The sequence below is a fragment of the Watersipora subatra genome, chromosome 9 (genome assembly GCF_963576615.1).
Source record: "Watersipora subatra chromosome 9, tzWatSuba1.1, whole genome shotgun sequence".
Taxonomy (NCBI): domain Eukaryota; kingdom Metazoa; phylum Bryozoa; class Gymnolaemata; order Cheilostomatida; family Watersiporidae; genus Watersipora; species Watersipora subatra.
The window spans coordinates 29,493,838-29,507,671 of record NC_088716.1 but is presented as its reverse complement, the minus strand read 5'-3'; the positions used below and the strand labels follow the sequence as shown (position 1 = coordinate 29,507,671).

The following is a 13,834-nucleotide window of genomic DNA, read 5'->3' as shown; positions in this document are numbered from 1 at the left end:
AGTACGAGTGTACTTTTATGAGAGTACAGTGTACTTGTACTGTTCTCAATACTCTTGTACCGTATACCCTTGTATTGTCTGATCTCAATGCATGAGTTCCGCGTTCTACAAATTTTTGCGTTACACTTACATTTGTATAAGCTGTATTTGTAAGCTATTTGTATGTTTGAATTTGGGTAAGCTCTCATCTCAAGCTCTTATGAAACATACTCTCGCAGCTGTGTGAGGGCCTTGCTGAGATGTGCACAGAGAAGACATGTACTGCGCAAGTGGTTTCTGACTGCACATCTTCAGAAGGCCTCCAGCTCATTCTCACCGTGACAGATACTGGGGAAAACATAACCAATGTTCTTGTGAAAAATGGACTCGCCAAAAGGACTGTGTAAGTTGCAATATTCTATGTGAACATCATTCATTATTGCATTTTGCCACGTTAAAGGTACTCAGGGCTTTGGAACGTTGAACTTGTAACTTGTATATATGATGGTAGTGAAGAGGTCCAAGAGAATGAAGGGATGGAGTGTAGGTGTACTTATGTTGAGTCTCCTGGTGAATTCTACCTGATGCCTCTTAAAGACTCCCATAAGCTCCTTGAGTGAGTCATTGATTGTATTCTGTCTTTACGCTATCAATTACTGTACTACCTGTGCTGACATATGTACGTACTTATACCTACCTGTGCTGACATCATATGTACCTACCTGTACTGACATCATATGTACCTACCTGTGCTGACATCATATGTACCTACCCGTGCTGACATCATATGTACCTACCTGTGCTGACATCATATGTACCTACTTGTACTGACATCATATGTACCTGCCTGCACTGACATAATACAACTACAACAACAATATGACTACAACTAGACAGGCACAAACATTTTAGTGAATATACTCATCTATATATGTATTTCTCAAAGTATGTGTGTCTGTCTGCATTCCGGCTATAGCTATTAAAATCTTGGAATAAAGAATCTGTGCCGCAGCAAATTTGATCTCAGACCCTTTCATTTGCCAGTCCAACTCCGTACCAATTAGGCCACAGAGATTGATTTGTTCGCTAGCTGATATATGTCACTATATGGGAGCAAATATCCAACAGCTTTGCGTACTACGCAGGGTCATAGCATAATGTCACGAGAAGCCGGTAGCTCTTATTAGTAAGCGTACTCAAATTTTCCATTGGTAATGTGCCAGGCTAATAGCAAGTAGGTGGCAACTCTCATTACTTCTCATTGTTTATAAGCTGATTTTTAGTACCCGGGCAATGCCGGGTAGCACAGCTATTATCATATAAAAACAATTATCTATGTCTTTACAGTAATAGACAGTCACCTATTGTGGCTATAAACATGCCTTCAAGTGCGCTGTTGATTAACAATTTATAGCAATCAATCACTGTACTGCCACACCGACAGCTATTCTGTCTGAAGAATCATAGTTCAAACAGTCTTGTTCATATTACAGACTGACCACTAAACTAAATGAGCTGATGGAATCGGAAGAGTTGAATAATACTGACTACAGCTGGCAGGTGAATGATGATTGTGTACTCAAACATGGAAAAAACTGGGTGAGGTGTAGAATAGAGGAGCTACTCTCTGGCACAGATCGTTGTAAGGTTGGTTGTTTTACGAACCCTTGTGGAATATAAATGTCTGAAGTCTTTGTAATTTTGCGGACAGGTCTAGACAAGCTACATAATATATCAATAGTCAGACTCTGTGATAATTCCGTAGACGCTCTTACAACTTAAATAATAGTAGAGGGAGTTGAGGTTGAGTGAAACTCTCTCACGCTCACCTCAATGATATCATCTTAAAAAGTTCAAAAACCTGCTAGTGCTTATATGCCTTCAGAGGGACAAGAAACTTCATAGCGTGTCTATGATGTGGTAAAATGGCTTCAGCATAGTGTGTCTATGATGTCTGTGTCTATGATGTGGTAAGATGGCTTCAGCATAGTGTGTCTATGATGTGGTAAGATGGCTTCAGCATAGTGTGTCTATGATGTGGTAAGATGGCTTCAGCATAGTGTGTCTGTGATGTGGTAAGATGGCTTCAGCATAGTGTGTCTGTGATGTGGTAAGATGGCTTCAGCATAGTGTGTCTGTGATGTGGTAAGATGGCTTCAGCTTTATAATCACTATGCCAATGTTTGTTAGTTATGCTTCGCCTAATGAAACCTTGGTGAATGGTTCATTCTTACAGTTGATCAGTGAAAGTGGATTACTCACTAAAACACTGTTGTCAATAAATCATCAGTCCAAACATGCTCCAATATAAAGTTGTGCACAACAGCTAAGAGATAATTCTCAGAGTGCAGTTTTTCCCTTTTTCAAGTCACTTTATGAGAGTTGACCAAAAAGATTCCTCGCTTGTTTTAGGTTAGACTAGTAGATTCAGGGCAGCTGATTAGCAAACCGGTGTCTAGCTTGATGCGTACACCGAAAGCAGCCTGTGAATCGGCTGTGACCATTCGAGCCAGCATAGCAGACATCATCCCTGCCGGTGGTTCTGGCCTCTGGGGCCCTACTGCCAAGGAAACGATCAAAGAGCTCATCGACAGCTGTGATACCTGCAAAGTTGTTCCCCTGGTAGGTATCTAGTTTGCTACAATTCAGCCAAATTGGATAGCTTTCGACTCTAACTGCTTGTCCATCCATACTTGTCAAATGCCTCAAATGTGTAGGGTAAAGGTATAAATTGCAGCCAGCAACTTACAGTGGAACTTCTACTTGCGAAAGACTACTTACAACATTTTCAAGTTGCGAAACGCTTTTGGGTAGAAGTTTTGCTTTAACTTGAAAAGATATTTCTAGATACGAAAGGCTGAAAGGCTTTTCTGAGCGTGAGCATGACTTCTTTTGCTGGAAAAGGTCAGTAGATGACAAGCGTTCTGTTTTCATTTGTGGTATAATTTATAGTTATATATCGCATACAAATTTTCTCTTCTAGCAATTCAAGTTTTATGTTTTCTATATGATGACAGTTTTTCAGTTTGTGCCAACGTAAAATGTACTTGCGTTTTTAAAAACATTTTTCCTGAGCTAAACCAAACCAAGATAACACTACAAACCCACCTTTTCTGACCGGCATCTTCCAACCCCTTGTGGTCCTTTCTTAGCCTCGTCTGGACAGCTAAAGTAAACCAACAATTAAACATAATGTTCATAGCTTTTATTAGTTTTTTCTGTTTTGTTTTTTTTGCTATGTGCTTTTTCTGTTTATATATATAGACTAGCTGCATTACCCGCCTACAGGAGCAGATTCACGCGCAGCATAAGGTTTATTGAGAGTTGTCTTTCATACTGTAAAACAACTCCAAATATGCAGTCTACTGAAATTGTTGTCCTGATCAGAGTATGTATGCACATATACATGTCAATGTTGGGGAGAACAATGGAAATCTGCAATGCGTCTTACAGCTAGATGCGTGTAAAATCTAGTAAATATTCTAGATTCCTGTGTCTAGATTCATGCATCCTTTCATACCCGTCTACATTTGCAGTTGACGATCGCGCACTTCTGCCGCTGAGCCCCCGCCTCGGCTGACCAGTCTTTACCCGCCAAGCAGTTGACAATCGCGCTCTTGCACTCGCCTCGCAATCAATCGGTTCGCACTCGCTATCAATCGCCTTGCAATCAACCGGCCTGCGCGCCTCGCAATCAATCGCCTTGCACTCTCCTCGCAACCGATCGCCTCGCAATCAATCGCCTCGCACTCGCCTTGCAATCACCTCCCACTCGCCTTGCAATCAATCACCTTGCACTCGCAACCAATAGTCTCCGCAACCAATCGCCTCGCACTCGCAATCAATCGCCTAGCACTCAATCGCCTTGCAATCAATCGCCTCACACTCGCCAACTCATTCATCCGGAAAGCCGCGCCTGGAGACTCTCGCTGTACTCGGGGCGAAAAAGGTCTTCCGCGCATCCCCGAGTGACGCCACGGCCCCAAGCCTAGCCGTGCTACCCAGCGTTGCCCGGGTAGTAAAAAAGTCCTTGCACAGAAAATTGATTTGTATTTAACATATAACAACATTTGCCATTCTAACTTTCAAACTACATATCATGAAAGAAGTTTTTTGTGTAGTTGACATGAATTAAGAGAGAAAATTAAACAACTGTAAAGGTGTTCAAACTTTTTCAAACAACTACAACTTTCATACTTCATATCATGAGGAAAAGGTTTTGTGCAGGACAACTGATTTAAAAATAAATAAAACAACTGTTAAGGTTTTCAAACCATTGTAAATTTAAAATTTCATAACTTTCAGCGACCTATATCTTTTGATAACGTATAGTGAAACCTCAGTTCTCGAACATAATCAGTTCCAGAAGTTCGAGATCCGAAACAATTTTTCCCATTAAAATAAAATAATGTAAATTTTAATCCGCTCCAACAACATCTCCAACAACAACTCGGCGAGAAAACATCTTCGGTAAAGTATTTTTTCAACATTTTACACCATAAGCTGTACTTGTACCCCGGTAATAAAAAAGTCTTTGCACAGAAAATCTATTTGCATTTAACATATATAACAACATTTGCCATTCTAACATTCAAACTACATAGGTAACATGAGAAAACATGATAGGTAACCTAGCATGAGAAAAGTGTTTTGTGTAGTTGAAATAATTTAAGAGAAAATAAAAACAACTGTAAAGTTTATTAAACTTTGTCAAACAACTGTAACTTTCAAACTTCATATCATGAGAAAAAGGTTTTCTGCCAGTCTGATAAATTAAAAAAATAAAATAATTGTAAAAGGGATTAGATGTAAATTTCAAATAATTAGCAAGTATTAGTTAAATTAAGTCGGTTTTGCAACAATTACAATAAAAGATGATACGGTAATGATACAATTAATACAAACTGAGAAAACAAAATAAAATTCGTGAGTATGTTGAATTAATAATAACAATTCTTGCATAGAAGTGTGTGGGTATAAAAAGGTTACTGTCCCACCAGAAACTATCCATCAATTTGAATACGACGATACTAAAAAATATGACAGAATATCATAGTATTTTGTAGTTGAAATTTTATTAGAACAATGTCTGCCAAAAATGGTTGAATAAAAGAATAATATTAATAATAAAGATTGGAAACTAATCAAGTAATAATAACTGATAGGAATATGAATGTTTTAATTTCAAACACGATACTAAATTTATGTTTAAAATAATGCGAGTTGAAATAATAACAACGATGAAACAAACTTTAAAAAACTTATATTATAAATTCAAAAGTCATAAGAAGTTTATAAATGTAATAAGAGAATTTAAATTTATATATCTTCTATATATATATTTCTCAAAGTATGTAAATATAAGTGAGTGAAGAATAACTGATACTTGCTATCTTACACGATAAATCTTACAGTAATCTTACAAATGTTTGTTGTAAAATGTGAAATTAATTACGAAAAACTAATTGGTTAGGTTTAAAAGGAAAAATGTGTAGGCTAATACATCTAGCTGTGCAACCCAGCGTTGCCCGGGTAATAAAAAAACTGAACAGAAAATTGATTTGTATTTAACATATAACAACATTTGCCATTCTACCTAAAACAACTGTAAAGGTTTTCAAACTTACTTTGTCAAACAACTTTTAAACTTCATATCATGAGAAAAATGTTTCGTGCAGGTCAAATAAATTTTAAAAATAAAACGACTATAAAAAGGTTTAGATGTAACAGTGAAATAATTAGCAAGTAATGGCTAAATTGAGTCTGTTTTGCTACGATTGCAATAAAAGATGATTCGGTAATGATACAATTAATACGAACTGAGACAACAAAATAAAATTTGTGAATATGTTGAATTAATAATAACAATTCTTGCATAGAAGTGTGTGTATAAAAATATTACTGTTCCACCAACAGCTATCCATCAAAACTCTGAATACGACGATATGTTATGTAAAAATAAAATATTGTAGTGTCTTTGTCTGATCGAAGGTGAGAGAATCTAGATGCTATTCCTACTCGAGATAATACGATTGTCCGCGTGAAAAGTAGTGACCTTAACAGCGATTTAGCAATTGAATCTTAAGAAAAGCCAGAAATAGAGGTTCACAAAAACGGCATCGTGTTTCATAGAGTTAATAAAATTTAATCGCCAAATTCTAATATCGAGAGAGTCTATTGTCGATATCGTTTTGCCGAAAACAAATTAGCCCTAATACGTCGACAACAAAAAAGCATCGCGTGTCATGAAGCTAAAAGAAAGCCATAGAGTTGTAATTATTACGTCATTTTTGTGAAAATGGCAAACGATGAATAGGTTATGTATAGAGGCGCACTAACCGGAGATTCTCGTTAATGCGCCCTAGATACCTAGTAGCGGCTAATAGTCCAAAAAGTATGGTACTCTATAAGGCGGACAGATAGACAGAAAACGATTGCCGTTTATATAGTAGATAATATAATTCTAACATGTATTTGTTAGAAGTTTTAACAATCACACATATTTACTAGAAATTCCACTGTCATACAGCCTACGGACCAAAGAGATATTGGAAAAAAGAAAGGGTACTGATGTTTGAGAAATGCAATATTAGCAGTCAAATAGCACTGCAGTGCAATAGGATAACTGCAATGGTAGCTGTAATGTACTGGGTGCGGGTGTTATAATATACAACAAACAGCAATAATGAAAGGAAAAGATTATATGTTTATATCTCTCCCCTGCAGCAGGAGAAATGCAATATTGGCCAATATTAAAAGTAAAATGCACTGATATTATTAGAATAACCAATATTATTAATATAGTAATAATATAAACCCAATGTACAATTTTGTTTACATTTCAAAACGTCATAGCTAGCAATATCAAGAAGTTGTGATATTTATATAGATTTTTAGAAAAATCTACTACGTAGTCATTGTTTTGTAGTCATCCAAACTTATAATTAAATATTGTAATAATCTCATAAGAATCGTTAGAAAAAAATATCATCGTCATTTCCTTTACTTACACTGCGCTGGACATCAGTTAGAATACCAAGGTACTCAAAAGTGTCTAAAATGTCAGTTACTTTGAAATCGGCAAAAATGAAACGATTTCAGTACTCCTACGTTAATTACAGAAACCTTCGGCAATTCGACAATGCTATAGACTGGTGAGATGTGCACGTTATTTTTTCGTGAAATGCGCACAACTTAATCGTTCTATTCTCTGTCGCTCGGCGTTTCAATTTCCGGTCTTAACTTTGATAAAAGTAAGGCTTAGCAAGTTTTAATAACGATTTTCGGCCAAATTAATCTGTCTATTCGTGTATAATCCGTTCAGATGAGTAAGTTTTAAGAGACTGTCGACAATTTACAAAGACTTGGTAACATATTTAAATAGGCTTATATGTGTTTTGTATCGTTATTATACTTTAACGACTCTACAAAACGATGGTTAAATTTGTTGATCAGATTTCGAGACAAGGGTTTTCAACTTTGTTGATGAATAATTTTCGTAAGTTGTGTGCACATGCATTTATCATAAAAACTCTCAAACTTCGCTCCCGCCCGTTTGGTCGTGGGAATATTTATACAACATATATCTGAGTTTCGCGGAGTCTTGGTACGGATCAGGGCATTTGTATAGCGACATTGGTTTCTACTAACGAATTGGCTTTTGGATCAAATTGCTTTCATAAGTAGAGGTTCCACTCCACTACGTTAAAAAAGCTCAAGGTAAGCAACTCCTCGTGCCTCATTTGCTTTGCAATGATCATGTCGAGCGAGGGTAAGCATTGATCGTGTCGAGCGAGGATACGCATTGATCGTGTCGAGCGAGGATAAGCATTGATCGTGTCGAGCGAGGATAAGCATTGATCGTGTCGAGCGAGGATAAGCATTGATCGTGTCGAGCGAAGATAAGCATTGATCGTGTCGAGCGAGCATAAGCATTGATCGTGTCGAGCGAGGATAAGCATTGATCGTGTCGAGCGAAGATAAGCATTGATCGTGTCGAGCGAGGATAAGCATTGATAGTGTCGAGCGAGGATAAGCATTGATCGTGTCGAGCGAGGATAAGCATCGATCGTGTCGAGCGAGAATAAGCATTGATCGTGTTGAGCGAGGAGCCAATTCCAAATTTCGATTAAAGTCTCACTCATCGGCTGACTTCTAGCCGCTGACTACGCATACAATTCGAAAAGTGGTGCATGAATAATGGACTGCTTCTCAGTTGTTATTATGTCCTATGTGTTGCTGACAGACGACCTGCTCATCTTTTTGCCCCACTTGTCACTGTTAGGAACAAGTGTATGGCCAGCCCTTATAAGGGCTTCGTTCAGAGCTATTGATATATCGATGCTTTGATGGAGTTTACTTAGAGAGTGTTCAACTCTCAATAAAATTCATTTCAAAATAGCTCTAAGAGATTTACTACAGAGTACTTGTTCGCAAGTACCATAAGATCTGAACTGAATTGCGGTAGAGTGGTTGCATGTGCTTGAAGAATTGTTCTAAAGCACTATAAGCATTGACTTGTGTTGATTTATAGGGTCAAGCTAAGGATGTCCTTCCGTGTGACCTACTCATACCCGAGGAGCAGCCGCGCAAGTACCAAGGGGTGCAAGGGGAGATGATCTTTATTTCTGTGAAAGACAGGCTTCTTGAAAAGGGCGTCGCTCTGAGAGATGGGGCAAGCCTCAAGTATGATTTAGTTTGAACAATTGTAGCTGTGACCCAGTTAGGTTGTCTGTGACACAAATAAATGAAATGTTAAGGAGTTGTCATGGAACATCTTAGCACCACTAGAAGAATATACAGGCACCTCTGCCTTTAGCATACAAGTATACGCGAGTAGGGCTGTTCATAAGTCCGCAAAGTGCTTCAAGTTAGATTGTGTATGTAGCACCTACTGAGCATACCGCATCTTTTTGCCGCCGTTACCCGTACCAGCCACCTTTAAGAAAGAACTACCAGTACCAGCCACCTTTAAGAAAGAACTACCCGTACCAGCCACCTTTAAGAAAGAACACATGGAAATTATCAAAGAAGGAGCATCTGTTTCACCAAACGGATGCTTTATGTAGATAAAAATTCCTTCTCAAAAGAGAATGACAAAAGATGCTATATGAACTTGGAATAGAAGACAAAGATGCTATATGAACTTGGAATAGAAGACTAAGTCGAACATTGTTTAATGTATTTCGTTAGCTTATATATTTCTGAGCCTGATATAGAAATTCTTTGTTTAAACTTTGTTTTATTTATTATTCTTTTTGCTTTTGATGTTTACATTCGTATAAAGTATATTCTTAAGTAACTATTTACATGTAGTGGTATATAAATGAAGTATAACTCCAACCAGATTGCTTATACCCGTTTCGCTTTCTAAAGAATACTCTACCATTTCTGTCAAATACATTCAACAAGTAATTGCTCTTTCGTAACATACATCTTTCATAAGTTGTGGTTCATCTGCATGTGAAGTAAAATAGAATTTCATGTCATTTGCTTTGGAGCAAGCAAAATGTTTTGTGAAATTATTTTAGAACAAGTCCTGCAAAGAAGACAACTTTAGAAAAAAAGGCTCTTGAAACATCTGACGCTGCCATAGACATAACGAAGAAGGAGAAAGGCAAGAAATTGAATGAAAGTAGTTGCAGCGCTAATTCCGTTCATACACAAGACACTCCAGAAATCTGTGCTCAGGAGGAACGCAATGTTGGGCAGCTAAGTGAGGATGATATGTGGCCTACTGGATACGGTCAATTTGAGAAAACTATAACAGGGTCAGAGGTGGTCGACAGTCGGGTACCTAACCCTTTTAGTAAGTATGTAGCCAGGATGCTCAACTCCGCTGATACAGCTATACTAGATAAGTTCGTGCTATCATGCGACTAGTAAGGAAATGCTCGGATAACAAAAGACAATTTCACATACATTTAGGTATGTTTAACCCCGCGATGCTCAGACTGAAAATTATGGATATTCAATGTTTCAATTCCATTTAAATCAATTTGCACGTATCTGTTATGATATAAAAACAGAAATTGCATTTTATATTATGCCTATAGTTTATGCTATTACATTATTGCACTACGTATTATTATGTTTTCAGCTTGATAGTTCTGGTATGCTTAGAAAGGAATTTCAAATTTAGAGGGAGCCAAATAACAATGGCTCCCAGGTGATATGACTTATCGTAAACAGATCGCATTGGATATCATTGTGTAGCTATAAGATTAGTCTTTCTGAGAAAATGATGACAATCATGCCTGTGTTCATTTTGGCAGAAATGCGAATTTATTCTTTGTGACTAGTTTGGACCTTTAAACTTAACGAATACCCAAGGACACATCAGCTAAATTAATTATTCCTGCTCATCTTTCTCCTATCACAGCTGTCTTTTGGATACTGATGCAAGCCTGTCTGTTTAATTGCTCTCCTATCTTTGGACGCTGTCTTAATGTTTAAAGTTTGACTGTGAAGTTTGAATTATACATGTATATATACCGTAAAACCTCTATTTGAACGCCACCTCTAATCGAACACCACTACAGAGGGTTGAAAAATACAGCACCATGGTGCTCAAATGGAGTTTCTACGGAGGTTCTAGAAAATGTATATTTACCATGTATATATACAGTGAAACATGGATAACTCGCCCACGGATAGCTCGAACTCATGGTTAATTCGAACGGTTTCTTTGGTCCGTTCCCACGTAATGATAAATTGCTATAGATAACTCGAACTCAACATTGTTAACTCAAACTGTTTTTTCCCAACGGCTACCGAAACGGTTGTTATCGCTTTAAAAAATCACTTTATTCCAAGCCATAGAGGTAAACCTCAACTTTTCGTAATTCATAAGCGTCGTTATTACCACCATCGGCAAAATATTTTTGTCAACGACTTTTCTTAAGGTTTGGTGAAATTTGATTTATACCAAACATCCGCGTAGCGATCGCCCTTCGAAAGCGAGGTGAAGTGAGGTAATCTTTGCATGTACTTCAAGAAAAATCGGCAATATTGATCGTGGGTAAAACGCTCAAAAGAAAAAGATGTCTTTTCTTTTGAGCATTTCAACAACGATCAAGTTTTGCCAATGTCAATCTAAAAAACGTCCTGGCAATAACATCACCTCAAACAACAAACCAATCTCAAGTGATAGAAAAATCTCTATACTTTTTGATAAAAACGTTTTAAACTTTACATTAGAAGCATTTAATTTGAAACAAGCCATTTGTGCTTTTGATTTATATTATAGTTTGTATATGTACATGTATCTACTAATAAATAAGTAAATACATGGACTTGTGACAGTGCTCTGATAACTTGAACGCTCTGATAATTCGAACACTTTTGCTCGGTCCCGTGAAGTTCTAGTTATCCATGTTTGACTGTACATGGTAAATTAAGGCGAAATTCTCCCTGAATATTCATGCTAAAATACATGTATCAATGCTAATGAAATTCATGTCATCTCTTTGTTAGTATTTTCTGTTATTCATGGTTTAGGTCAGATGGTAGAACCTATTATTTGTCATACTTCATCCGTGAAATTGGATTCCAAAAAAATATTCAAAGCATCGGGTGATGCAGGAGCTCGGATGATGAAAAGTCCAGGAGGCACGATACGCTCATACATACCAGAGCAGGTTGTTCTATTCAATGCCTTTTTGTACCCTTGTCTGTGCCCAATGCTCGCCTTATGACTATCATCATCTATTGTCACCCGTCACCCTCACAATTGTCAGCTATTGCAACTCATTCTTATTGCTATACATGTATATACATTTGGAACGTCATTGTTTGGTAAATCAATTCATTGGTTAACCTCACTGGTTATAAGTAAAAAGCATGCAGTATTTTTTTGACAATTTCTCTCATCGCTACTGTCCAGCAAAAAGTGGCACCTTGGCGTAGCATGTAGCTCTAAACCACTCGTCTTTAGCATACTTATATAAAGTTTGTTGTACAGTGCACCCTCGGATTACAACTTCCCTGTTATATGGTTTTTTCGCCACGCGGAATAGAACACAATGGTTTTCGTCTCCGCTGTTTGATTCCTATTTTGCCATACGAATTCAACATAAAATTTTATTCGAAATTGAAATTTGACAGTCGGTGTGCTTATTACATCGAAATTACAAAGATGCCGATGTGCTGTTCGCCGAAAAACATTCTCACAACGCCTAAAAGTGATACGATGACGGATTTCTCTCAGTTTAGCATTCCTCGTGTGAAAAGCGCAAGTATTTTCCCTTTAAAATCAGAAGCAAAGTTGGAGTTGCAATCCCTTCGAACAGAGGGATCAGACAACTTCTATGAGCTTGCTAAAAAGTCCACCTTATTGCGTATTAAACAGAACATTTTCAGAACAGCATTGCTTTGGGGCTCTTTTGTCGAATTAGGTTGAAAAAGGTTTTAATGAGGTCAACTAAAGGTTATAGTGAAAACTAAGCTAGAAACCGATAAGGGATAAAAGTTGAGTAAAATAGTTGAAATTACATACTAAGACTTAGCTTCAAGTGTGTGTGTTTAGCTTAGTTTAGCTAAATTCGTTTAAGTTAAATTCAACGGTTACGTTATACGTCTGCATCGAAAGTAAGAATTCTTTATGGTACATACTGCTCATATTACATTGTGGCGTAACATTTTATTTATTTGGTAAATAACTCAATTTTTCTGTCAATTATTGTTTTGGTTTTTTCTGTCAAGTTACTCTCGAACATGACATGATTGTGCTTTATCATTTGAAGGTCATTTTTGAGTTTTTATACATGGGTATGACATTTATACATTTTCAAACATTCTCCATGTATGTTGGAGTCAATGCTAGACACACCAAGCTGCCTAGTGTTATGATTGTCTATGATCTAGGGAAAGTAGATCTAAACACTCATTGCCATTTAGGCGAGCATGTCCATGGTATTGTTACCATTATTATTTTCAATGTACGTTTTTGAAATGTGCAACTGTAAGTTAGAGAGTTCGCTGACCGTGGTATTATGCAATAGTTTTCTGTTTAGGGTGACCCAACAAGTAAGCTGTTGCATGAAGCTGCCAACCGACTGGCAGCAACCCAGATCGGCAGTCCCCAACGTGCAACTGCTGTAGAAAATGACAAGAATGTGGATGTGTCATCCGATTCGTCGAGTGATGTGCCGACCCCCGAGTTGCGCCTGAAGCTTGATCAACTGGTCTCTATGAGTTAACTTTGGGGATGTTTTTGCTTTAGGACTATTCTGTAGACACGGTGGAGCGTACGCTCCTTAATTTTAAAAATAGATTAGTTGACTTACTCGGTACAATTTCTAGTCAAATCTCATCTAGTGTTCAAGGGTGCACCATTTCTAGTTAGCTTTTTTGTTCCATTCACTTTCTACCATTCTTCGTTAAATATATGCTACCAGTTGCCTGAATGCCTTGTTTGCTGTACATCTTTAATGGTGTACCAAAACTAACAGGGAGTGAAGATTAATAACTTTATACAACACCATCGAATGATCTGATATGCTTTTGTCAGTATAGGGGTATATACAGTAGCAGGATTGATTGTTCTCTAGTACTTGCACTGTACAGTGTCAGTATAGGGTATATACAGTAGCAGGATTGATTGTTCTCTTGTACTTGCACTGTACATTGTCAATATAGGGTATATACAGTAGCAGGATTGATTTTTCTCTAGTACTTGCACTCTACAGTGTCAGTATAGGGTATATACAGTAGCAGGATTGATTGTTCTTTAGTACTTGCACTGTACAGTGTCAGTATAGGGTATATACAGTAGCAGGATTGATTGTTCTCTTGTACTTGCACTGTACAGTGTCAGTATAGGGTATATACAGTAGCAGGATTGATTGTTCTCTAG

General features: G+C 37.4%; 1 protein-coding gene across 3 annotated transcripts in view; it reads left to right on the top strand.

Annotated features, from left to right (window-relative positions):
* LOC137403784 (uncharacterized) overlaps positions 1-13,375 on the top strand; it is a 47,417-nt gene extending 34,042 nt beyond the window's left edge. For all 3 annotated transcript variants that reach the window (XM_068089826.1, XM_068089823.1, XM_068089822.1), the window contains exons 19-26: positions 219-382; positions 491-595; positions 1,473-1,626; positions 2,392-2,601; positions 8,513-8,664; positions 9,510-9,787; positions 11,479-11,618; positions 12,993-13,375. In XM_068089826.1, the coding sequence (XP_067945927.1) occupies positions 219-382; positions 491-595; positions 1,473-1,626; positions 2,392-2,601; positions 8,513-8,664; positions 9,510-9,787; positions 11,479-11,618; positions 12,993-13,178 (1,389 nt within the window). In that variant the 3' untranslated portion in view covers positions 13,179-13,375. The remainder of the gene's footprint in view (positions 1-218; positions 383-490; positions 596-1,472; positions 1,627-2,391; positions 2,602-8,512; positions 8,665-9,509; positions 9,788-11,478; positions 11,619-12,992) is intronic.
* The last annotated feature ends 459 nt before the right edge of the window (positions 13,376-13,834 follow it).